This window comes from Alosa sapidissima, chromosome 12 (genome assembly GCF_018492685.1).
Source record: "Alosa sapidissima isolate fAloSap1 chromosome 12, fAloSap1.pri, whole genome shotgun sequence".
NCBI classification, from domain to species: Eukaryota; Metazoa; Chordata; class Actinopteri; order Clupeiformes; family Clupeidae; genus Alosa; species Alosa sapidissima.
The window spans coordinates 17,792,616-17,819,330 of record NC_055968.1 but is presented as its reverse complement, the minus strand read 5'-3'; the positions used below and the strand labels follow the sequence as shown (position 1 = coordinate 17,819,330).

The 26,715-nt window shown below is 41.9% G+C and overlaps 2 protein-coding genes and 2 long non-coding RNA genes across 7 annotated transcripts in view; 2 read left to right on the top strand and 2 right to left on the bottom strand.

Moving 5' to 3' along the window:
- The window catches only part of slc5a5 (solute carrier family 5 member 5), a 23,339-nt gene extending 17,004 nt beyond the window's left edge, over window positions 1-6,335 (bottom strand). The window contains exons 1-3 of one of the 4 annotated variants that reach the window (XM_042056383.1): window positions 5,642-6,335; window positions 1,806-2,228; window positions 1,468-1,533 (exon numbers count right to left, since the gene is read on the bottom strand). In XM_042056383.1, coding sequence (XP_041912317.1) covers window positions 1,468-1,533; window positions 1,806-2,174 — 435 coding nt within the window. In that variant the 5' untranslated portion in view covers window positions 2,175-2,228; window positions 5,642-6,335. Of the gene's footprint in view, window positions 1-1,467; window positions 1,534-1,805; window positions 2,341-5,641 lie in introns of those variants that run through there. The other 3 variants (XM_042056381.1, XM_042056384.1, XM_042056382.1) reach the window with 3 other exon arrangements.
- LOC121677583 overlaps window positions 1-8,695 on the top strand; it is a 15,648-nt gene extending 6,953 nt beyond the window's left edge. Inside the window, exon 3 of the long non-coding RNA XR_006021039.1 lies at window positions 8,685-8,695. This is a non-coding gene — a long non-coding RNA (uncharacterized LOC121677583). The remainder of the gene's footprint in view (window positions 1-8,684) is intronic.
- Window positions 7,751-26,679, bottom strand: LOC121677582. The gene is made up of 4 exons (XR_006021038.1): window positions 26,448-26,679; window positions 23,889-23,894; window positions 10,097-10,100; window positions 7,751-7,761 (listed from the first exon to the last, which is right to left on the bottom strand). It is a non-coding gene; the product is annotated as an uncharacterized LOC121677582 (long non-coding RNA).
- The window catches only part of jak3 (Janus kinase 3 (a protein tyrosine kinase, leukocyte)), a 44,454-nt gene continuing 26,546 nt past the window's right edge, over window positions 8,808-26,715 (top strand). The window contains exons 1-19 of the mRNA XM_042056380.1: window positions 8,808-8,933; window positions 9,609-9,816; window positions 10,202-10,319; window positions 10,724-10,841; window positions 13,880-14,025; window positions 14,388-14,685; window positions 14,919-15,041; window positions 15,524-15,681; window positions 15,967-16,078; window positions 16,423-16,603; window positions 16,850-16,974; window positions 17,859-17,990; window positions 18,220-18,307; window positions 18,731-18,855; window positions 19,054-19,177; window positions 19,370-19,521; window positions 19,645-19,795; window positions 19,942-20,078; window positions 22,234-22,423. Of these exons, the coding sequence (XP_041912314.1) occupies window positions 8,928-8,933; window positions 9,609-9,816; window positions 10,202-10,319; window positions 10,724-10,841; window positions 13,880-14,025; window positions 14,388-14,685; window positions 14,919-15,041; window positions 15,524-15,681; window positions 15,967-16,078; window positions 16,423-16,603; window positions 16,850-16,974; window positions 17,859-17,990; window positions 18,220-18,307; window positions 18,731-18,855; window positions 19,054-19,177; window positions 19,370-19,521; window positions 19,645-19,795; window positions 19,942-20,078; window positions 22,234-22,423 (2,692 nt within the window). The 5' untranslated portion in view covers window positions 8,808-8,927. The remainder of the gene's footprint in view (window positions 8,934-9,608; window positions 9,817-10,201; window positions 10,320-10,723; window positions 10,842-13,879; window positions 14,026-14,387; window positions 14,686-14,918; window positions 15,042-15,523; window positions 15,682-15,966; window positions 16,079-16,422; window positions 16,604-16,849; window positions 16,975-17,858; window positions 17,991-18,219; window positions 18,308-18,730; window positions 18,856-19,053; window positions 19,178-19,369; window positions 19,522-19,644; window positions 19,796-19,941; window positions 20,079-22,233; window positions 22,424-26,715) is intronic.

The following is a 26,715-nucleotide window of genomic DNA, read 5'->3' as shown; positions in this document are numbered from 1 at the left end:
GCGGATCTGTAGTTCGATGGAATGAGACATAAGAAACTACAAATTTGACTTCCATCTGATGTCGCACTTTTATAAGTCATGCAAAATATTCTACCTTGTCTGTGGACATCGTTATTTGCAAAGCCGGTGCTGGATAAACAAATAGCGTGCGTGCGACAGAGGGAAAGTTCTTTGGTGTTGCTTTAAAATAAGATGGGACAGCGCAGATTTTTTTAAGCCCATCCATGTCAATCTATGTTTATACAGGTCATGTAAAAGCCAATCCATGTCAAACAAATCTGTAGATCCACAGTTGACCATGTACTGTACATGACCTGTATACACATGGATTGGCTTGGATTGGCTTTAAAGATGTGACAGTGCAAACCTGTATACACATGGTTTGGCTTTAACTCTAGAAACCAGCATAGCAATCATAGCAACCACCATATGTACCCTAGCAACGCCCTAGCAACCATCTTAATTACCCTAGCAACAACCTAGCAACCACCACTATCATGTCAACCTAGCAACCACCATAGCAACCAACATGATTACCCTAGCAACCACCATAGGAGCCACATTATTTAGCATAGCAACCACCATATGTACCCTAGCAACACCCTAGCAACCATCCTAATTACCCTAGCAACACCCTAGCAACCATCTTGATTACCCTATCAACAACTTACAAACGTTGTTTTGGCGAACTGCACCTGATCAAGCCCACTTTTGCAGCCCACTTTTTTGGATATGCAATTCTAGTTCTGTTTCACCCCCATATTGCCAGTCATGTATGTAGGCAATAGGCATGCATTTATAGCACAAAAAGGGAAATGTAGTTCAGTTGAGGAGGCTGACCTGTTCAATTGGTTGTACTACTTTCATTGTTTACGGAAAATGATGGTGGGTAGTTACAGTTGATTACACAGTTGCTAAGCCTGCTTGTTGTCAGTTCAATCATCATTTACATTGATATGGGATGGTGATTACATTTTTTTTACCAGATCTACTTCATAGGAGCCCCATTGTACATAATTAATAGCCCCCTCCCAGCCAATCAGAAAACAGTATGTCTTTCTCTTACGTTTTCAATAATATGCCTTGTAGTTTCTTATAAAAGTTGGAATACCATGATTATTGTGTGGGTAGTTTTCTATTTTTAAATTATTAATTACTTGTATTTTAAATACATTTAATTAAATTCATTTTTCAAATCAGGATTTTGTATTTTATTTTATTACATTTCATGAGCCAGTATTTGTAGTTGGTAACAAAATAGTTTTTGATGTATTTGTGCCCACCTCTGCTTGTAAGTAATCCTTTTATAGGCCTACTACTCACTAAATAAAACTCGCTCTGTGGGTTTACATTAATTCATATGGAGCTTAAAACATACAATAAAGTGTATTAATCTGTTTTCTAAAGGGTCATGATAATGTGTAATGCATGTGTGAAGACGTGTGCTGTTTGGCATGCGGGTCTTACTGTTGCAATAAGAAACTGCACACACCCCAGCAGCTGCATGCCCCTGCCAAATCTCTTTCGGAGATACTGTGACAGGAACAGATGGTCAGTACACAAGGAATGTGTAGGACTTCTCCACATTTTCATCACATGAAAGAGCCTCTTTGTCATCGGTCACTCTTCACCTCCACATTATGCCTGTGGCCATGGTGATAATCGAACCCTAGCATGTTTGATATAAAAGACCTCTGCAAACATTTGCGAAGAATTTTCTCACACCTGGCCTCCGCACCTGTCTCTCTGCAGTGGCTATTTTTAATGCTTGAAGGGTGTTTTTTTCTGGCGAGATGGGAACAAACCTGATTGGTGCTTGTGATCTTGAGGCGGTAGAGGACAGGGACAAAGAAGAGGGCTGTGATGATGGAGTTGATGCTTTGCCCGACGCACATGTAGAGGAACTTCAGTCCATACCGGTAGGCCTCAGATGGTACACCTAACACTTGGACAGCTGACATGAAGCTAGCACACAGTGAGAGTCCAACCGGCACAGCGCTCATGCTCCTTCCACCTGTGAAGAAGTCATCCATGTTGGTCTGACGGGGGGCCTTCTTCAGGGCTTGGTAGAGCCCAACACTCATTGAGACTGCAAGCATGGCAGTAAAAACGGCATAATCGCCAATGGAGAAGCCAGGCCTCTTCGTGTCACTGCCAACTGAACTTTCCATCATAAGCCTCTTTGAAAGAGCCTTTGTATATATCAGCCCTTCAGTCTCAGCTTATGCCTGATGCAAAATAAACAAGTTGCAACATTCCATTAATCAATGTTTGGCCTATTGCTATTTGCGAGAAACATATCTTCATTAGTGTTTCAACTGAAAATCTGAAAAACACAAAATCCAAAAATAGTTAAACCTTAAAGTTTACTCTGGATGACCTTGCCAGAGCAGAAACATACTCCACTAACCATATAGTACATTGTGTGTGTGTGTGCGCGGGCGTGCGTGCGTGTGTGTGTGTGTGTAAAATACATCTATATTTTGTTTTAAATGTTTTGTCTGCCTTGCTCTGTGCAGCTTGTTTTTTGTGGGCAGTGTTATATTAGAGTTAGTATCAAGTTATAACTCTTCACCTTCACATTCCCACATCCCGGTGACCATGGTAATGATGTTTGCATGTTTGATATGAGTACAAGTACAAAATAAACACCTTTTTAGTGGAGTATGCTTGTTGCTCTGTCAAGGTGACCCAGAGCAAACCTTATGTTCTGTGTTTCACTCACGGAAATGAGTTCTGACTCATTCCATATCAGAACCCCTGAAGAACAATTCAAATGCAAGCATGAAACTTTCAGAGTGTTATCTTTCTCATGTTTGAGACCAAGATCATGCTTCTACACAATATGCAGTAATCATTTGATTGTCAGTATGCATTTTTGGTAACCAAAAATTCTATGGGGAATTTCCAAAGGAAACAAAACAAAATTTTACAAAACACATGAGCACACCTTAGCAAATAATGGTCTAAAGTACTCATGTTTTCATTCTACATTGATCTACTTTTGCACACAGCTTCACAAGACCTGGTGCTAGGGCTCAGTTGTGTTTCTAAGTCATATCAAGAGACCTAGAGGGCTGAAATGTGGTCAGTTCAGTAGTACTCGAGTCTGGTCACCGGACTCGAGACCAATTTCTGCTTTCTCGGTCTCGTCTCGGACTCGTTCCTTCAAAGACTCGGTCTTGACTCGGTCTCGGACCACAGTGGGAGGAGAAGGACTCGTAATTTCAGACCGAGTCCTCAAGACCAACGCATTTTTTATGTTCATATAAAAAAAACACATAACAACAATAATAATAAAATGCAATGTTGACCGGCATTATTTAAAAATGACATCCCATGGTACAATGCAAAGATACTGCCGTCAGAGCCGTTTATTTATCTCTATGGCTTTGCTGCCGGTGAGTGTCTGTAGGTCAGCATAGTCCATAAGACGTTAAGACTGCTCCTCTAAACAATTCCCAATCTATATATAAGTATATATACTTTTTTGATCCCGTGAGGGAAATTTGGTCTCTGCATTTAACCCAATCGGTGAATTAGTGAAACACAAACAGCACACAGTGAGGTGAAGCACACACTAATCCCGGCGCAGTGAGCTGCCTGCTTTAACGGCGGCGCTCGGGGAGCAGTGAGGGGTTAGGTGCCTTGCTCAAGGGCACTTCAGCCGCGGTCCACTGGTCGGGGCTTGAACCGGCAACCCTCCGGTTACAAGTCCAGAGTGCTAACCAGTGGGCCACGGTCTAGCTTAGTCTGTAGGCCTAATGGTTGATTATTAACTGGGGTGATATTAAATTATGAATATGAAAACTGACATGTTTTTATGGTCTTGGTCTCGACTCGGTCTCGACTCCTAAAGGACTCGGTCTCGACTCGGACTTGCTTCCTCAAAGACTCGGTCTTGACTCGGACTCGACTGTATTTGGAAACCAACAGACTCGGTCTCGACTCGGTCCCGACCCTTCAAAGACTCGGTCTTGACTCGGACTCGGCATAGGCGGTCTCGTCCCCATCACTACAGTTCAGAGATGCTTGTTATCCGAGAGAAAGAGAAAACAATATTCTAACCTCTGTAACTCTGTGTCAGTACATCACACAGTTCTTCTGATTGCTTTTCAGAAACTACAATGTCTCAGCTTTCTAAAGAGGTCAGGGATTTGATTTGAGGAGCAGTGCCCTCCTAGATGATGTGCAATGTCGGGCAAAAAACTCAAAATGGGACTGTGCTCCATTAATATCCATGTTTGACTTGACTTGAAATGATTCCATGGACACTGTTAATGATACAATCCCCTTAATAAGCTGTTTATTTATTAATTAATTTATTTTAGAAATTGCATTGATTTAGCCTAGGCTAGCCTATTAAGTGTAATGTAAATTAAACCCAATATTAACATGGGCAGAGTCAATGCATTTTATATGTTTCATACAATTATCTTCATTATTATATTCATTATTATATTCATTAGCTATACCAGGTTGCACTATTGGAACATGTCTTACAGAATCTAATGATCATCTGTCTTACCTAATGATAGAGGTGGGAGTATGTCAGCTGTGTGCAAGTTAGGCTAGAGACAACTCTCAAGTTCTAACCATCATGTCTCAAGTGGTGAAAATCAATCAGGTCGCGTCCTTGATATAAAGTCAAGTCATTGCTCAAGATAAGCAAGCCACAAGTCAAGTCATGCAAAATATTCATGATCTACAGACTACAGTTCCTAAAACCGAAGATTCACGCACGTCACTCATGGACGTCAAGTGTTTTTCTTCATCACTATACTCGTCTTTTTTCCTGAATTATCTAGATTTTGTTTTGCAATGTTTGTGAACACTTAAACTGGTTGGTATTTTCCGTTTGCATACATTATTTTGTTAAGCAATAGCCTAAGCCCCAATAAGCTGTAGATTCCAGTGATTTAAGAACAGGGTCTTTGTTAGGCACGACACGAAGCAGAGAAAACGGTTCTGTAAGACACTAAAATTCACACTGTAGGCCTACTCAGTCCTGTTTTTTTGTTTTGTTTTTTTACTACAGCGCACACTATTAAGGTAGCCTATCATAGGTAACAGGATTAGATGATGAATGTAGATTATCTTTGAACGAGTCCCATTTGAACTGCTTGGCTTCCCTCTGCGTCTTAATGCATACAGGTTTTTGCGCACATTGCATGAATCACTCCGTCACTTTTCAAAAACAAAACATAACGTCTCAGTGTTTAAACATTCAAGTCAGGTCTTTTATCAATATCTGTAAAAACTGGAAGTCATAAGAATCGAGTTCCCAATCTCTGCCGAATGATGCCTTCAATTTATGGAGATGCTGCTGACCGCATCATGCACCCTTCCTTGCAATACTGAATGATCACACGCGCACAACGTGCGTAAATTCGAAATGGTTTCAGTGAAGTGCGCTTGCGAGTGACCTTCTGTCTTTATACAGGATGCTATTGCTCACTCTGACACACACACACACACACACACACACACACACACACACACAACCGACACTAACCGGTTACATTTTTGAGCTGAATTAAGTGCACTTGCCACGGAGATGTTTTCAATTGCTGATTTTGGTTATTCGGGTGAATATTTACCTTTAAAAATATATCCTAGCTGGCTACAGGCCTGAATTTACCTTGTCAGGGAGATGTTGGCTCCTCACACCAGTCTCGTGTACCGCAAGGAGCTGTGAGTTATTCAAGCTGTCCCCTGAAGTCCAAATCCACTTGTGGCAAAATAGTTAATTGTTACTTACTTAGGGCCCACTGCCATAGAAGTATTAAAGAACCAAACAGAGAAATTGGTTTGAAATGCATTGGAAACTATAAGACAAAGGGAGAGCAGTGAGAGCAGGAGAGACCAGACGAAACCAAGAAAAAGTGAAGAGGGAATGAGACAAGTGCTCCTCCAGGTGTAAGTGGCCCTTAAAGAATCAAATCAGCTGCAAGCATAGAGTAAACAAGCTCCACCTCCTCTCTCCTCTCTTGCTTACTGTTGGACCTCTACAAGGATGTCCAAGAGTAAGCAAAACTTTCTGCTTGGTTCAGTCTACAAGGCACTTGGCGCTTATTGGTACTTGGCTGCAAGAAAAAAAATTGTTTGATCAGCATTTCCACTGAAAAGAGATATCATTTTATCTCATTTAAAAATGAGAGATTTGAGATAAGAGAACTAAGAAGGAACAAATCCATATCTGACCATTTTCTCATCAGGAAGCAGAGCATTATTTTATTGGAAGGAACCAGAGAATTCCTTCCAATAAATAAAAATGAGTCATAGTTTTGCCAGTCATTAGATTTCAACCTTTGACCTTAAGCTTTGGTCTTTAGTGTTGTGGGCTTTCCACAATGTGTAAAGTTTCCAAAACCTGTGAGGTTTCCAAAATGTACAAAATAAAACCTGAAATCCTCACCTACCCTCGGCCTCAACAGTTGCTCAGGGAAGTGTTTCATGTTGACCATTCAAAACAGTGGGGAGGAGGTTACTTCAGTTATTCTACACACTTAAAGATATTAATTTGAAACAAGCATTTGGTCTTTAAAAAGAGAGAAATCCTGCATCCAGAACCTGATGATCGGACCAAGATATTATGACCCTCTACCTTGTGTAAATCAGACCAATACTTTTTAAGTAATGTAAGTGGACAACACATAGACAGACAGACGGATCTGATTACAACACTCTCTGTCCCCTACTGGGGCTGAGGATTAAGGAGCCTAATGCAATGCTAATATTGATATTACATTTATCAGCATAAGTGTATGTATCCTACACAGGAAGGGTCATTGCTTAAGATTAATGTCCTTCACATCCAGACGTGTTCCCCTAATGCTCCATCATTTGCTGCCAGTAATCAGCAATGTCCAGTAGTTACTCAGCAGTCCTTAATCATGAGCTGATCCCAAGGTTATGGCTCAGGTGTCTACCTGTATAGAGTCTGTTACCTCGGACTTGCTGTATCTAATTGGCATGGAAGCACTTTTCTATTGAGTCTAAATACTGATTTAGTTCTGCAAAGCATTGCTTTGTTGTTATGAAATAGGGACTGTTTGGTCTCCCACGGCTGAGAATCTTCATAAAGCCAGGGCTCTTTGGATCATTGTTATTATACTTTTGCAGCTGGCCTATGTCTCCTGCAGTGTGGGTTCATTTCACACAGGGCTTGTTTCAAATGGTGAGCTTTCTCCATCCCACAACAAACAGTGTTGACAGTGGGCCCAGCAGTTTACAGGCTGTCACATTTATATTTTCATCATCATAAATCAGACGATCCACAGCCATGGAGGTCAGCTCAGTTTGGCTGTTTTTCCACTGCCATCGTCATTTTTGTGTTGTAGTTAATTGTTTCAATACCTCATGATAAAGGGATTAATGAAGTTCAATAAGTTCGGCCTAGCATTGCCCTATGACGTTGCCTGGGTGGGCTCTGTTCATGACTCCAGACTGCTCTCCAGACTGCCAGCAAATCCACCGGGCTGGTCTGTACCCATCAGTCGTCATTGCCCATGGACTTTCCTATTATTATTTTGGACTTTATTATTATTTGTTAATTTGTCTGTTGTCTGTCTTGGTGTCAAGGGTACGCCACTCCTTCAGCATCTTAGAAATATGTGTTATTTGTTTGTTTTGCCTTGTTTTGCACGTTTGTTGTGCATTGAAAAAGTGCTATTCATGTTTGTCTGAAAAGCACTTTGTGCTCAATGCTTGAAAAGGGCTATATAAATAAATCTTATTATTATTATTAAATACATTTATCTTCTTTCATTTTTGCTTTGAGCCATTACACTGATTATGACATCATCATGCAGTAAATGGAGGTGCCACAAGTGCACGAGATGTAGTAATGTTACAGTTGTTGGTGTTGATTGCAAAAATGATTAAGGACATTGTCTTATGTAATGAGGACAAATGGAATATGATCCTATAATATAATATGCATGTGACCGAGAGGCTTATTTGGAAGCAACTGAGATTTTTTTTCCACCTGGGGATCAATAAAGTATCTATCTATCTATCTATGTATCTATCTATCTAGATGTAATATCAAAACCCACCAGAGGAGGGAGCACACATACCGTCTGATCTATTCTCCCTTTGCATATTCCCATTTATTGAATTGGCATGACATTCCAGATATAAAAGACATGACCAGAAAGAATGAAAATGTTACCAGCTCTCATACGGTGTATAAAATATATCAAAACGCCAATAAAGCACATCAGTTCTTTCAGTCAATAGCCGAACATCAGTCAATAGCCGTGTTTCTACCATCAGGCCAGTGAAAGAAAATAGAATTGCATATCCATCACTGGGCTTCTGGTCCCACAGTATTGCCCTAAACCTGCTCAACGGGAGGCAGACAAAGTTAGAGACTTTTGCCTTCTTGCATTACCTTTCTGATTGTACTATTATTTTGAAAGTTTCATGTCTATTCTCTTTTTTTTTTAGAGCAAATCATTTTCAGAATTTTTTTGTCTGATATTTTATTTTTGTCTTCATTACAGGGTTCTCAAGTTGCAGAGTGACAGTTTTACCCGTTGTTCTACACAGGAACTTGTGTTAAACCACAGAATGCAACATGCCACGCTATCAAGAAACCACAATTTCAGCATAGAGCCATGACCTGCAGTAGTTTCACAGATCTATTACTACCTCTATATATCTGTGTATTTAGAAAGTATGTCAGTGTGTGTGTTTGGGGAGGGGAATATATTGTATGTGTGAATGTGTGCAGAGCAAACCAGTGAACCTTTTACCATCACTTATAGAAGAAAGGGAAATGATAACTGATGACGTCAAAGTAAAGCGAAGAGGACAAGGGGTATCGTAGATACAGGAAGCCTGGTGTCAAATGTTCTTTACAGACACATGCACACACAAATACACACAGACACAGGATCTACAGAGACAAACATGAGCACATGACGGTAAGACATTACTATTTAAACAACAGCGAAGTAAAATATCAAACATATCAAATATAACTGTTACACCACAATGATTTCATTGTAAAATATGGCCAAAACTTGTTTATGGCATAATGTGGTGTATTTGTATGAAGAATAAACTACTTTGTTAGATCACAAGTTAAATCACGTGTTAAACTTTAATGCAGAAAATATATTAAAATAAAATATAACACAGTAAAACAAATTCTGGACATATTATTCAAATTATTGTGTGTGTGTGTGTGTGTGTGTACATGAGCACGCTGTTCCCTGACCATGGTTTCCAGCATATTTTGATAAATCCTTTATAAATTACAAATAATTATTTGATGTATAGTCTAGAATGACAGTATGCCTTGGAAAGTCCCTGAACAGGAAGTATTAAGCTTGTGACGTACTTGCCATCAGTAGCGTTACAACTGCAACTTTTATAACAATGAAGGATTAATCTCATGCTGTAGGCCTAAGCGAAAAAAGTGTCACGATGTCATATACATTTATGCCAATTGAGACACTGTTTTTTTTTGCTGACCACCATAGCCTATATTTACATAAACAAAATGATGGCATGTTATTGTTGACATGACAGGAATAGGAAGTTCTAGTCTCTTTGTTACAGACTTTTTCCTGTTATTGTCCTGTTCATTGACTTAGGCCAGCGCCTCAGCCATGGATTTGAGTGAGGAGGAAACGACCCCACTGGTGTACAGGGACAGGGAAGGCAGCCACAGGTCCAGCTGCAGGTCTGGTCTGCAGGTCAACCTCCACTTCCTGCCGATCACCAAAACAGAGTCAACCTTCTGCATCCCCGGCGGGCAGATCTCAGCTGAGAACGTATGCATTCAGGCAGCAAAGACATGCGGTGAGACATGTCTGCCTTGTCCACTCCTGCTCGTTTATGCTGGGCTCTGTCTCTTCATTGCTGAGCGCACTCAATGCAAACCAATAGAAACTTAAACAAATAGTTGGGAGGAAGGGAAGCCTGTGAGGACTTATGGAAGTGCTACATTAGGAGCTAGAATTGTATCCATGACTGCAACATGTGTTTGCAGTGGTCAGGCAGTATTTGGCCTGATGGGTTTACATAACATTAATAGAATGTTATTAGGTGGGAGATTTCTGATTTCACCTAATATCTATACAATACTTTGTTACATTTTGCCATTGAGCTTGCATTGGTGAATTTATGAGTTGTTGCCAGTTAGTGTTTGTCACTAAATGTGCATCTGTGTCTTTGTCCGTACTAGGCATTCTCCCTGTGTTTCACAGTCTTTTTGGCTTGGCCTCTGAGGATCTCTCTTTCTGGTACCCACCTACACATGTCTTTAATGCTGAAGAGGGCACCGTGGTGAACTATAGAGTAAGGTAAAGTCAATTTCAATTAGACATACCCGTCATTCATCAGATACATGATGGTTCCTGTTAAAATAACAGCAAATTTGAATACATGTTAACAAAACAACTAACAATGACTACAACTTATCTTATTGAATAGATTATTGATTCGAAGTGCAGATGCACTAATGAGGCTATGAAGAATATATTTGCCATCATTTGTCATTTTTTACGAGTCTGAATGTGCATGGTTTGCTCTTTTAGCTAATGCATGAAAATCTAAACACTGATTAACTACTGTATGTTTATCAAAGTCTAGTGTAAAATTCTCTTCAGATAGGATTATGTATTTTCATATCAGTTGGCATCTGTTACTGTGTAGACATTGCAGACATGTATCTGGCAATATTGTTCTGTTATTCTTGGCTCTTTAGGTTTTTTTTCTCAAACTGGTTTGGCCAAGGCTCAAAAACATCGTATCGCTATAGCCTCTCAAGGGGAAAAGTCAGTGCAGTACTGGACTACTGTGTCATCGATTATCTCTTTGCCCAGGTAAAAGATAACAACACAATAAAAGTTGACAATAAAGGGTCCTCCACAATAATTGTACAATTATATGATCATTCTCAATCTGTGCAGGTGCTGGAGCAACCATAAAACTAAATGGGCAGTTAGACAGTAGTGTGTATGAACCTTCTACATGTTGTCATGCAAGAATAAGATTGCGTCCACAGTTGCTGGTTTCAGAGCGGTCCTCCTCTGCTCTATCGTTCGGCCAGCTGCGCTGAATACCCGCTCGCTGCTGCTGTTGCTTGCTGGGAAGCAGAGGACGGATCTTGCCAGCCTGGCTAGTTTTGGGTATACCAATCCGTTGACTTTCCACCATTTCAGTAGGTCCCCGTCGTCATCCATGGCATGCCTCTGTGAAATGTACATGTCCACTTCATCCTCAGCGAGTTCGTTAACATCGTCTTGGTTCTCCCACTCGGCAAAGTCGGAGTCTCTCCTGGGCCTGGCTGTTGATGGTGTAAAGCCAGTACTGCTCATTTCACTGTCAGCTGCTGCAGCATCTTCTTCCACAGGCAAGAGTAGGGTGCGAATGTGGGCATGTACTACAGATGTGCTTCAGGAGACATCATCCTCAATTTGTTGAATGTGGGCCAGAGGAAAAAAGCAACTATGTGCAGCATGTTCCTGGATTTTTTCCACTATGAACTCGGCATGTCTCTGGCGCACAAAGGCTTGCTGCAGAGAGTCGTTGGGAGAGGGCTGACAATGTCTCTTCAGCCTCTCAAGCCAGAGGCAGACCAGGTTTATGGTTGCATATTTGTCGCCCTCCAACTCTTTGTGGGCTTTATAGAATGGCTCCAAAAAAGTGACCAGATGCGCTCAAGCTCACCGCAGGTCTCCAGCTTCTCCCATAGCACTGGGTATGTCCTGCACTGACTTGAGTGTGAGGTACACTGTGCCAAATCGTGTCTCCCCCCATCTGTAGCACTGTCTTTGATAATTGTGCAACCAGGCCAGATTGTTTCAGATACAGTATCTCACAAGTCCTTTAGCAGCAGAGATGGTCTCTCCTATATCCGGTGCTTTGTCGGCCAGTGCATTGGCATGCAGACCGTGGCGATGGACAGTATTAATAAGGTGATCAAGACAAGAAAGCCTCCTATATGGTTCCAGGGCTTTTATTATGTTGCTGCCTTGATCTGTTGCCCACACTATTCGGCTGAGGGAGCTAGGGTCGAGCGCCAAATTTGTTGACCAGCAGGCGTCTGATATTTTTCCCCGTTTTGGAATCCTCCAAGGGAAACATTAGCCTGGAGATTCTAGAAAGATTAAGGGTTTGGCCACAAATAATGTAATGACTGATTCCGAACTTCGATGCAATTGGATAACACTACGACTGTCATCTGTATAGCTCGCCTCTGGCCCACCTATATCAAGGAGTTTCCAGGGCAGGGAAACATTGCTGTGGTGATAGTTTTATCAACTAATGTAAAGTCGTCAATGATATAATGGCACGTTATTGCGATGTAACTTAGCTTTTTGTCATCAGTCCACATATCCGTGCTCATCCCTACGTCTCCATTCTTCAGAGCATCTTTGAGCGTCTGTGCCAGAACTTCCCTCCTCTAATCGGCCTTTTCTAGGCAAGCCTTGGAAACAATGCTATGGTGAGGCAGGATGGATTGGGCCGATACATGACCATTTTTCACCATATGCACCAACATTGATCAACTCTTGAGCTAGCCCCTGGAAGCTAGCCTGGGTGTTCCCATGCTGCCTTGCGCGCGATTTGATTCACGCTGCTAAGGCAGCCTGGAGACCATGGAGCAAATTTTCGCCTGAGATAGGGAACCAATCACAGAACAGGGGGGAAAGCAAGACGATGATGAGCTATGCACAGACGCATTTGATAGACATCCGTGGCACCCAATAAATGGATCTGGGCATTTTTTTCAAATACGAGAAAATGAACGTTTGGTTCCCAGACCACGTCTCATTGAGAAGTGGTGGCGCTAGCCAGGCTACCTGGAAGCCCTGGCCACTTACAAAGTAAAACGGCCTTATGTCTTTGAGGCAAAACTTAACGCATTTCTCTGTGAGGGCTTGCCTCGCCCTCGGGTATGCTTGGCGAAGTAACAAACAACGACATTGAAGGCTGACTATCCTCCCTTCTGCCATGGCAAGCCTGCTTCACGTGTCGGTTCATCGTCAAAGTCCCCGTTTTTTTGCTGTCATAGGCGAGCAGCCGCGTGCCGCACTTAATGCATTCGAGAAAGCCAACACAAATGTTCTCCTGATTTAATTTTGTTCTTTATATCTTCAAGCTCCATGTTGCACTTAAGCTAGGCTACACCATGTAGGCTACTGTATACAGCAGAGCAGTGTGATGCGTGTGAGTGGAGGAGACGCTGCGCATGAGACATTTTGCAACTTGTGCAACTTGCATTTTGTAACTTGTGCAACTTTGTACACATTTGTTACTTAGGCCTACTTTTTGCTAAAAATATATATAATATTTCTGATTATGGCATAGCTTTCTCCCCACCCAGTTAGGCTAATAAAGTAATGATAAAAAAAAAACACAGAAATGCTTGATCAAGGGCCTGGCCCGGCCGCCCAGCCCGAGGATAGTGGCGGGAAATATCGGCCCGGGTCAAGTTCGGGCTGGGGCTCTGGCTAGGGCAGAAAATCTAAACTCTAGACAGTAGTGATAAAATGTGCAACCTAAACATCCAGTTTATTGCAATTTAAAATATGTGTATTGCAATTTATTAACAGTTTTATTTATTTTTAAACAGTGGCTTGTTGTAGGTCTTCTGCAATTCCACTGATGTGAGAGGATCAGACAATTTCTGCAGTAAGACCTTAGACCTGTAAAATAGAATAAGACCTAGGGCCGTAGTTCCCAGTGATTTTAGAACAGCTTAGGGGTGTTGTTAGGCTTGTTACAAAGAGTTCTGCTGTTATTTTTATTCAAACTTTCCACACCTCTCATTTCAGTTGCAGTCTGAATCTAGAGGTAACTTTTGTTGTGCTTGTCTTCTTTGCATTCCTTGGTTGATTTCCCGTATGGACTGCAGTCACGCAGTGACTTTGTGAATGGTCAGGCTGGAGTGAGCCCCTCCCTCAGCGTCCAAGAAGAGTGCCTGGGTTTAGCTGTACTTGACCTTTGGTGTCATGCTAAAGAGCAAGGCCTGAGCTTGAAGGACATCTGTAAAAGAGTTGGGTATGTTGCGAAACCTTGTTTAGACAAAACAAAAAAGAAATAGCTGAATCATCTGTTCAGTTTCAGGAGCATGTATTTATGTTACACTATAAACAGTATCTCAAGGGATAGAAAAGCCAAAGCCAAGGCCCTTCATTCTCTCAGGGGACCTTGGAGAATTTCATGTGATTCTCCAAGGTCCCCAAGCAGGAATTAAGAAGAAATTATATAACAAAGTAACCTGCATGCTGGGTGATTGTGATGTCGAAACTGGGGCATTTCCAGAATTTTCATATGAGCATGACAGACAACCTGTTAAATTGTTTAGATATATTTCCATATTTGTATAGAATGTGGCACAACACTCTTGCCTTCTACCTCAGGTATAAGTCTTGCCTGCCGGAGGTCCATCGGCAGGAGATCCAGGGCCTGAGCCGCCTGGCCCGCTATCAGATCCGCAAGACGGTCAAGCGCTTCCTCAAGAGGCTGGGCCACTGCCAAGCCAGCGAATGCAACCTAAAGCTCAAGTACCTGATGGAGCTGGCAGCCATCGAGCCCATGCTTGGCACCGAGACGTTCCAGGGCCAGGACGCCGGCTACAGACAGGGCCAGCAGGCCACCACCAGGCTGATCCGCGTGTCCGGGGAGACAGGTGTCCAGACCAGGACAGATGAGGCTGCGGTATGTGAATGTTCTACTTTACCTACAGGAGTGATTGGATTCAATAAATTATATTCAAGTTGAGAGATGAGATTACAGTATAGTACTCTCCCAAAGCCAAACACAACTGGGGCACTTCATGATGACAGTAGAATTTGGTTGAAATTCACTGACATTGTGCGTAAAATCTGCAGGAGCTCTAAACTGTGTGTTTCTTTAAACATAAGTAATTAAATGGCCATTGCGCTCCTTAGGAGTGGCATACATTTTGTGACTTCCCAAAGATCACGGACATCAGCATCAAGCAGGTTTGCCACGAGCAGGTGCCACAGGAGGGCCGTGTGGTTACTCTCACACGGCAGGATGACAGGTCTGTGGTGAGTAGAGCAGGGCATTCCCACGTGACGGATTAACACTTCCATTTTAAATGTTCAGTATGTGGTTCTAGTCCAGTACTCTTTTTGTCAAATTGGGTGAAATACTCCTTACAGTCGTCTAATCATCCATTCAGTGTGTGTGCGCTGAAAAAAACTCTGATGTTCGTACACAGTACACAAACAAAAACAATTCTTGCCAATCAACAGATCGCTTCAGAAGCACATAGGGGAAGGATGCCTTTTGATTGGCTGTTGAGCTTAAAAACAAGCTGTCACCAGAATCATGGACTGTACCTTTAATACACGTTATGTGGGTTATCATGAGCATTTTATGGTGATTTATCATTCTATGTGGAAATGTGAAACAAAATCCTAGCAAGTCTCATTTGAGCAAGTGTGTGCATGGCAACATCCTCATAATATGTCTTTTGGTTTGGGATGGTTGGTATAGTTAAGGGAGATTTATGTTCTTTTCACTCCAGGAAGTTGAGTTCCCCAGTCTGACAGAAGCCCTGTCCTTCGTTTCACTTGTTGACGGCTACTTCAGACTCACCACCGACTCCAGTCATTACTTCTGTCAGGAAGTGGCACCCCCTAGCCTGCTGGAGGACCTTCAAAACTACTGCCATGGCCCAATCACGTGAGTAGATGTAGAAGTGTCATCCTTGAACTCCCCTTCTGCCCATTGATGCTGGACAAGATAATCACTCTACCGCCCCTTGTTGAAACATCCATGGCCAGATCATATATAACAAAGATTATGTATTATGTATTAAAATCAGGTCATGCTTATGCAACAGTATTGGTGGTTCATTGTTCTCTGGGACAGTGCGCCCATAAGCAGCAGGATGTGGCTTTTCTACGGAAGCAGAGTCCTGCAGCAGGCATGTGTGTGATGACATGAACCTGTTGTCTGTTTTCATAGGCCTGAGTTTGCGGTGCACAAGCTGAAGAAGGCTGGAGCAAAACATGGCTCATTTTTGCTGAGACACAGCACTCGGGAATTCAACAAGTACTTCCTCACTGTGTGTGTTCAGGTGGGGCATCATAAACATAATGCATTATGTATGGTCACAAAGGCTGCTTTGTTGGTGGTTTTGGCTGCTTTGGCTCTTTGGTTGGCCATTCAGGCTACTGGCATTTCATGTAGTACAATAAAGGAGGGCTTTTAGAGATCCCAGGTACAACATGCAGTGTGTTTGCAACTGCTGCCAGCCAATTATGCATTGCTGTTGTATTCTACATCATGCGCAATGTCAAAAAGGCTTGGTTGTTGATCAGCCACTGTGGGAAATCCCCTCTCTATAGCATAAGGAATTGAGTATGTAACCTGTGTAATTCTGAAATCATGTACCCGTGGTGAACATGCCCCTCTTTTCAGACATCTCTGGGAAAGGACTACAAAGACTGCCTCATTGTGAGCAATGAACACGTCACACTGTCTGGTGTCCACAATTCCTTTGTAAACCTGAGGTCTCTTGTTGAGTTCTACCAGAAGAATAAGTTTTACCTGGGAGACGATGCCATCAAGCTCGAGACAGTATGTCCTCCTCGCCCCAAAGGTACAGTGTGTCTGTGTGCTTCTAAATGCCATTTTGTTCTTCTGTCATGTATAACACTTGTAATTCTGTTCATGGTAATTAGAAAAGTAAGTGAGATTGAACACATGCATTTTTCAGTTGCCACATTATTACGCTGCCCCCACAGAAGATGATCATTACATGGACAACTGTAGCCTAGGCAACATTACATTCAATTGTTTCTGTTAACCAACCAATCATCATGTGTTGTTTCCTTGATGTTTCTAGAACTAACCAACCTGATCATCGTTCGTCAGAGCACCTCTGTGGAGCTGCAGGGGTCCCCGACTCTACAGCACCACAAGCCCAGTCACATCCAGTTCCAGATGATCCGCTATGAGGAGCTGGAGCTGGTGTGTGTGTGTGTGTGTGTGTGTGTGTGTGTGTGTGTCCAGACACACTCAGGGATCAAACCGTGTCTTGCATTCCAGATCTTTAACAGCTGTAGCACAGTCCTCCCTGTAGGACACACCAGAAGCCAAATATTAATGGCCTCCTGGACCAAGTCTACTCTAGTCTAAGTCAAAAGGACGTCTACTCTGTGCCACAGTACTAACATTCCTTTGTCATGAAAAGCACCCTCATGCCACAGAGTAAACATTGTTTGCTTACACTTTGCTTACACGTGCTAGAGGCAATGTTGACCAGATAAATCAACCTTGTCAAAGTAGCCTACTTCATTGTTACAATAGTCGTATAATACAGAATAGTGGTAGGCGATATACATCGTCTGCGATAATATCATGATTGTTGTTTTAACGATGTGCAAATTTACATTATCGAGTATTTAAATTACTTATGGGGAAAAAAACTCTCGAAATCACGCATTGAAACTTGTAATTGTAAACAAAGAACTCTTCTCATGTAACCCTTTTGTAAATGGACTGAAGTTCACTCTAAATATCTACGCGTATCGATTATGTTAACCGTTGGGATTAAGCATCTCTATGGGATTTCTCATATACATTAGCCATAAGCTAACACATTAGTTTCTATTCTGTAACTAGGAATGCTAGCCTACATGATTTCTCTTAAACAAAACATTGAAGGAAATAACTGAGATGTACTCTGTTGGTCTGCTTAGTTTTACAGTGAATCCTAAGTAAAGGTTTTTGACTTTCTCTTAGGAAACTGTTAGGCCTAGTCATCTTCTCTAATGTAATGTATGTAAGGTAAAGCATCTTCTCTAATGTAATGCTTTACCTACTCAACTTGTTTGTTTTTGTGTCACTGGCAGGGTGAAAGTTTAGGTCGAGGCTCTTTCACAAGGATTCATAAGGGCCGCAAGACAGGCACCCGGGATGGAGAGAAATACGTCACAGATATTTTACTTAAAATCCTTGATGCCAACCCCAAAACCTGCTGGGAGGTAAGCCACATTTCCCCACTATTCAAAGTCAAAGTCAACTTTATTATCCCAGGAAGGGAAATTCAGGTGGTCAAGGTGCCGAGACACACACACCCACATACGACACACAAACACTGAAAAAATCCTAAATATAAATAATAAATCACAATGAATACACCCACAAACTCAAGGCAACTGGAAGGCTGGTGGTGGTCATTCTCACTGAATGCTTTGTGTCTTCTCTAAGCAGTCTTTCTTTGAAGCCGCCAGCATGATGAGCCAGGTCTCCCATAAGCACCTCCTCCATGTGTACGGCATCAGCGTGTACCAGAGCAGCAGTGAGTGACCACTACACCTCAGGGAGTTGGCGGTTTGACACAAATGATACACACACACACACACATACACACACAGACAGACACACACACACACACACACACACACACAAACAGACACACACTCTCACGCACGCACACACCCACAGCAATGTACAGACAAACAGACATATGCATGCACCCCTGCATCTTGTCATGCATGCAATGCAACCTGACCAAGCAACACATGATAACTCTCAGCTGAGCACCACTAAGGTAAACACACCACAGATGAACCGCAGCCGAGCCAGCTGACAACCTCCCTGAGCGCAAATGTGTTTTCAAGCTAACCTTCAGCTGTAAGTGCTGCTGACTCGACTGAATGCCTCGTGGCTTGTTATCTCAAGGCCTCTAAGTGTCTGTGTCTGTCCTCACGTCACCCTGCAGATATCATGGTACAGGAGTTTGTGAAGTGTGGTGCCCTTGACCTGTACCTGAGGAGAACTCCGTCTGTGTCCGTGAGCTGGAAACTAGAGGTGGCCAAGCAACTCGCCTGTGCCCTAAATTTTCTGGTGAGACATCTGCACAGCGAAGTTTGTGCACTTTGATATTGTTCTGTGTAAAGTGAAAGGTAAATTGTGCCTAAAGGTGCTGGAAGTAGTGAGTGGTGTAAATAGAGTGGTGTTCAATCATGTGAAAGGGTGTAGCATGCCATGTTCATGCCGTGAGTGTTTTGATGCGTCTCCTGTCATGTCCTGCCCTATATGTAGGAGGAGAAAAACCTTGTCCATGGGAATATCTGCGCCAAAAATGTACTGCTGGCCAGGGGAGAGCCCACCCCATTCATTAAACTGAGTGACCCAGGGATCAGTGTGACAACGCTGGGGACAGATGGTGAGGGGGTTGAAAACAGCGGTGTGTGTGTGTGTGTGTGTGTGTGTGTGTGTGTGTGTGTGTGTGTGTGTGTGTGCGTGCATGCATGCATGTGTGTGTGCGTGCACGTGTGTTTGTGTGTAAGAGAGAGAGAGAATATGTGTATTTATGTGTGTGTGTGTGTGTGTGTGTGTGTGTGTGTGTAAAACTCAGTAAAACTGGACAGAATCCCTTGGGTGGCACCTGAGCTGCTTGCTGAGTTGGAGTCACTAGAGCTGGAGAGTGACAAGTGGAGCTTTGGGACGACTCTCTGGGAAGTCTTCAACGGAGGAAAGGTGCCCCTACAAGGCTTTGACCCCCACCAGGTAGAGCAGTAGAAATCAATCACGGATACACGGCAACTTCCCTATGTAGAATTTCATTTTGGGTCCTGCATTACCAGTTCACTAAATTATATTACTAAATCTGGAGTTTAATGTGATTTCCAGAAACTGCACTTCTATGAGAACAACCACCGGCTACCATCCCCAGAGTGGACAGAGCTAGCTGACCTTATCACCCACTGCATGAACTACCAGCCCGCTCTACGACCATCCAGTCGAAGCATCATCCGCCACCTCAACAGTCTCATAACGTCAGGTATCCCAGACAACCAGACTTGTGACATGCTAAAGGAAGACACCATCAGTAACAAGAAGATGTTTTAAAATCAGGAAGAAACATAACACCTCCTGTGTGAAGTTTCATGTCTGACTAGGTCCTCCACTGCTCAATTTCCTCTGTAGATTATGAGATTCTGCATGCAGCCGGTACAACCAACAACAGCGACACCTTCTGGAGAGATCTGAGCCTGCAGTCATACCACCCGGAACAGACGGTGTATGAGGAGAGGCACCTGCGCTACATCTCTGCCCTGGGAAAGGTAAGGGAAGGAGGGGAGGGAGAGGGCTGAGAGGCTGGAGGGGCTATGAGATGAGTTTATATGAGAGCAGGCTATTAAGGTATTAATCAAATAACAATCTTTTATGTAGAACTCTATTTTATTCAGAACAAAGTAGCCTACAGTGTAGGCTAGAGCAGTGTTTTTCAACCACTGTGCCGGGGCACACTAGTGTGCCGTGAGAGATCATCAGGTGTGCCGCAGAAAATTACCCAAATGTCACTCACTGGTCCAGAAAAGCAACTGTTGCATCAAAGAATTTATAACCACATGCTCTCATTGATTGTATGATTGCACTATTTGTGGTATGCAGGCATTGTACAACGGGGGCACCATATCCAGTATTCACAGAATCATCACATATCCAGTTCATAACAACAATTAAATTAGATATAGTCACCTACAAATGAAACAGAGGGCGCTTGTTTTATTGAGCAGGTCTTGCATAGAAGGCCATATCTGTGCATTATTTGAAATTTTAGGCTATGGCATGTTTATTTTTTCTTCACACAGGATGTTAGTGTGCCGTGGGACTTTTTAAGTGTCAAAAGTGTGCCGTGGCCCAAAAAAGGTTGAAAAACACTGGACTAGAGGATGGTATCTCTACCAGTCAAAATCTACAGATAAATTGGTCAGACTGGCCAGTCCAAAGAAAATGAAAGCAAAATAACAGAGAGGGATGAGAATACGATAAGGGGACACCATGAATACAAGGTTTATTTATTTCATACACAAAAGCCATTCGATGTTCTTTAAAGCAACACCAAAGCACTTTTCCTCTGTCACACGCACACTATTTGTTTATCCAGCACCGGCTTTGGAAAAACAATTTACACAGACAAGGTAGGCCTAGACTATTTTGCATGATTTTACGAAAGTATGATGTATTGCAACATCAGAAGCAAGTAAATTTGTAGTTCTCTCATCTCTCATTCCTTCGAACTACAGATCCGCTACCCAATCTGACAAACTTAGCCTACATAGTGCGGTTATAGCCGATGGAGGGCTGCGAAGCGAATGCAGAAGTGCCGTTCACCCTGTTAAGAGTTGATAAACCACTGAAACGTTTTTGGAAACACTATTTTAAGGTACAAAAAACTCTTTGGTGTTGCTTTAAAGAAGAAAAGAATGGAGGAAAGAGGAAACAGGAGGAAAATATGGAAGGGAACTGTGCTCCTAAGAGGAAGCACCTGTGCTTTTAAATAAACACACTGCAGACAGTCTACTACTACAGGTCCTCACCAGCAGATGGCACTATGCTTCTGTTTGTCCAGCAACACTTGTTGCCTCCCATGACCAGTTGTAAGAGTAGCCTACAATGAGCGAGAGGGGAAGATGGGTTGGAATAACACATGGGAGGAGATATTATTTTGGAGAACAAGGATGCACACAATAGTACATTAAAGTATCAAACATAGAAAGGGAGACAAAAATGACATATCTATGGAGTCAAGTAATTTGGACTGGGAACTATCTCAGGGGCAGCCGTGGCCCACTGGTTAGCACTCTGGACCTGTAACCGGAGGGTTGCCGGTTCGAGCCCCGACCAGTAGGAACGGCTGAAGTGCCCTTGAGCAAGGCACTTAACCAGACTCTCACTGCTCTCCGAGTGCTGTTGTAGCAGGCAGCTCACTGCGCTGGGATTAGTGTGTGTTTCTGTTCACTGTGTGGTGCACTAATTCACGGATTGGGATAAATGCAGAGACCAAATTTCCCTCACGGGATCAAAAGAGTATTTATATTTATCTTGTGGGAAGATAGTTCTATGTAGTCAAGGCAAGTCAAGTTTATATTGAATTATTATAGGTAATTCAATGTGCTTTACATAAACAAAAGCAAACAGTAATAGCTAACAAAAGCATAGAAGGGCAATAGTCAAAGAATAGTTTACAAAAAAAAAACACACAAGGTAATAGTACCTCAATTAAGGGCAATAGTTTAAAAAGTAATCATTAAAAGACATAAAAAACAACATAGAAGAATGATTACACAGTGATACTAGTGAAACAGGTAGGCCTAATAGTCAATAAGGACTAGTAGACTCTATCCTCTTCGCCAGACTGACCTGCAGAGCAAATCTCAATTTGCCAAATTTTCATATGGGTATTCCCAGGCTAAGTGACCTGCGTTCCTACAGGGAAATTTCGGTAGCGTGGAGCTGTGCCGCTACGATCCACTGGGAGACAACACTGGAGAGCTCATCGCGATCAAGAGGCTGCAGCCCAACAAGCAGGGCAACCTGGCAGACTTCCGCAGAGAGATCGAGACCATCAGTTCCCTGCACTGCGACTTCATCGTCAAGTACCGGGGAGTCTGCTACAGCATGGGTAAGGAGACACCTCCCCATTCACTTACTTCAGCACTGCTGGTGATGGGTTAATAGTTTTTTGAAACCTGTACACTTAAAGAACGTACACTTGAAACCTGAAATTAAAGACGTGGTCGCTATTGGATTTGTTATTCATAATGTGGCAGAAGCTGAGGTAAGCCTCAAACACAGAGCAAGGTCCGGGGGTTTCACAGAACACAGATGCTCCAGAGGCTGGGTGTGGAGTTGACTGGAGTTACAGCTTCCCCTCTCAAAGATACGATAGGGCAGTTCCAGCGTTATTCATTCATTCAACCTTTATTTATTCTTGGAGGGTCATTGAGGGAAGCCCTCATTTTCAATGAAGCCGAGATTACAGAAACAATGAAGTAATAGTAAGTTATAGATGTGACAGTTGGACTCATATTGGTAAACAAAATGCATGGACAAAATTAGTATCAGTAAATTCATTTGCATAACTTTTAATATAAACTCTGTCCTCTAAATACTGACAAATCCTCAAATTTCATATAACCATTTACATCCTAACAGGCATTTTGTAAGTGTTATGGATGTGACATGAAATAGACACACTTTTATGAGCGATTACGGGTTTTCTACAAACTCTGTGACTTTTAAAGGAAACTGACAAAACCATGATATAGGCAGCATGAAGGAGACTTGAATGAACACAAAAAGCGTGTTTTTGAAACTATACCTCATTTTTGTAATGCATTATGTAGGAAAAAATTGCCTGGGCATTATGGATGTGACGTGTCTGAACCAGTCCTCCACAAACTACATAAAACATATACTTAAGTAGTACATTTTGATATAAAATGATTGCATCCTCAGTGCCCACTAAGATGCACAGGAAGAATCAGGACAACAAGTAATTTAAAATGTAAAAAATCTTTTTTTATTTCTTTTTTCTTTTACCGTCATCAATTTTGGTCAATGATTTCCAGGTTACTGAAACACTAGGGGACATGAAACTTGGTGGTGGTGGCCACTCCCCCCTCGCTATAGGCTAAATAACTGGATACGCAACTGCTTTCAGTTCCCAGAGCATAGGCTTTCTCTGTCTATCATCTGCACCGTTTCTCAAACTATGATCCTCCTCCACTAATAGATTGCTGGTCCATGGAGTCTGTTAATTTGCGGCACAATTTCATGATAGCCTATTATGGAACCGCGGAACGAAAAAGTTTCTGCGATCAAGATATACTTAATTTGGTGTCATTAAATATAGAGGCATATTTAGGCGGTGGCCTAGTGGTATGAGTGCCCATTCAATGTGCGCGTCTGTGCAAGTGAAACTGAACCACTTGTGGGTAGGCTAGAAGCGACCTATTTACGACCTTAACAACGAATGATGTGGATTCCTGTAACTATCCATGAAAACAGCATAGCGATTTACGACGGAGTATTAGGGCCACACATGAAGAAAAAAAATATTTTTGCCATGAACTCGCCATGTCGACATTACACTCGAAATTTGGAGAATAGTTGACATATCTACTTTGGAGCGGCCGCCCTTTCTCCAAACTAGTTTTGATGGCTATGTCAAGATGATATGTCGAGATTAAAGTCGACATGATATGTCAATTTTATTCATGGCATTTCGTGTTTTATCAAAATTCACACACAATTCACAAAGCCACACACCCAAACTGTAAAATACTAGCCTGGCGGGCCATCCTATATCATTGAAATGTATAGTCTGGAATCGAACCATTCACCTCGCTTAATCCAAGGGGCGGGCAGAGAATTGTCTTTCAAACTGCCTAGGCATGTAATAGGCCAGTGCTACGACCATATCCGTATCTGGTCGGCAAAACGGCAAATACATCCTTCTTCGAAAGGAATGACTTAAGTGCATTGTGTCCAACTCCTCCAAAGTTGACGCCAACGCCGATTCAAACAACCGCTCTTCGTTCGCCATAGCCACCTTCCTTGTTGTTCACCGTCGCAGGACTGTCGTTATCCTGTTAAGCCCGTCTTAAGACTCTCTAACAAAATAGAGCGCTGTGATTGGATGACGTCCACGGCGTCAGCCAATAGAAATCCCTATGGTTTGATACTAGACGTACAGGCTGAGCAAATTAATTTGCCGCCGCTAGGGTGCGTCTAGATTTCTAGGCTAGTAAAATACCTCATATGTCCTGCAAAATGAACCACTGCAACCAAAACTACATATAGCATGGTCAGAATCAAACTTTTGCACCACATGGCACACACTTCATTTATATTTCCAGATTTTTGTCTAACCAACTACACACTGTTGAGCATAATAGAAAGCACTCTCATCTTTAGTATGTTTTGCCATAATACTAAAATAGTTAAAATTGTAGAAAATGATTCAGATTGTTCACATGCACAGAAATATTTGCATATACACACACACATGCTGTTGAAACATTTATTTTTTTTATTTTTCACCAAACAAGTCAGTGCAACATATGCACAGCAGATATATTTACATTGGAGTGAACAAAAATATGCTCACAAAAAACAGTAAACTGAAAAAGAAAATTGCAGAAAAATGTTGTTGTCTTCTTTGGCCATGAACACCTCTACCAGCTCTCACTTTCTCCCCCTCTCGTTCTCACCCTCCCTCTTCCTCTCTCTGTAACGTCTTCCATTGTTGTTTTCATAGTGACTGACGTGGTAACAATTAATCATTGAGGTGTTTGGCCTGGTGGCACACATATAGGCCAATTAGCTCATGTAGTGTCATTTTGAATGGCAGTGTTTTGAAATGGCAAACATGTGACTTTATGTCCGATTGTTGTGTCATATGCAGAGAACCCTGTTCAGGGCATTTTGTGCAATAAAAGTGCTATTTTGAATTGCAAAATGTGTGTAGACTAAAGCAGAAAATGTGTTTAGACTTTTGGAGACTTGAGATGAGGTTTTGCTCTCTGTGTGTCAGTTTAAATAATTGTGCTATGCGTGTCATTTTAGTGTGTTAGCAATTGGAAAAAACTGTAACAGCCAGAATTTCAAAAAATTTCAGGGGGAGAACCCTGGACCCACACTGATCCGCACCCCGTCTTAAAAAATACTTCCAACGTCCCTGATAGGCTATCATAGTTTAATTTTAAAAGTCATCAGTTAGGCCTATTTAGTCAGGTACATGGACTACATACTATATCCCTTGTGGAAAGAAATGTGCTACATTAAAAAGTATACTATTAATATATTTTAATATAATATAATATAATATTTTAATTGTATGTCATGCTAAATACCGTATTTTGGGACAACTTAATTGAACCTTTCAGTCGCTTTTAAATCAAATGAATTAACAGATTAATGGAAAGTAAATATCCTAAATGTTCTTTAATAGGTTATTTTGGGACACTCTAGACTACTTCAGAAATGTAAAACAAATTAATGTTTTACATCAATGTTGAGTACCAAAATAACCCCCAACTGAATACACAATCAAGCTTCATAGGAATGTTAACTAGCATAGTGAAATTAGGTACACCGAAAAAAAAAATATATATATAATTTAAATCATTTTCAATGCATTCAAAATTATATTAAATAATGCACTAACAAAACATTTTTGTTTTGGAGATACTATACTTATCAATTGTTGAAGTATTAGGCCTATTAATTAGAGCTACATATATTATGTAGCCTACACTAAAGCGCTACTATTTTTTGGCACTTATGCTTTGGTACATAAAACAATAATGTACAGAAATTCACTTGTTAATAATAAAATACACTTTTATTTTCACTTGGGATCGTGTACAATGTATCTAAATGACCTGCCATGGATTTCTACACATCTTAGCCAAATCTAGAAAACACTTCTACACAGCTTAGCCAAATCTAGAAAACACTTCACATTCCTGCCTGCCGGTAATAGCCAGTCTGCTGTCACCCATGCACATATCAAATATCAATTTCTTGGTTTGCTTCTAGGCATTTGATTAGGTCATGTAGACCAAACATTGTTTAGAGTTAGATGTCATATCAGTTCAGATAACCTGAAATATACTTGTAATGGATCATCATATTTGCACCCAGGGGCGATTCTAGATCTAGAGCTTTGCTGGGGCACAGGCCCCCAACTCCCAATACATAAAAAAAAAAAAAAAGTGCCCGCAATATGAAATAAATGGCTAGCCTAGGGGTAGGCTACAAGTTTCAAAATCATTATTGTCACTGTCATCTTGTAGGACCAGCACTCTCTCCCTCAATTGTAGCAGCCACTATCCAGCAACATTCAAACACATGGGCATAAGTAGGCCTATACTCACTGCATGAATTTAATAGGCTTTCCTACTAATA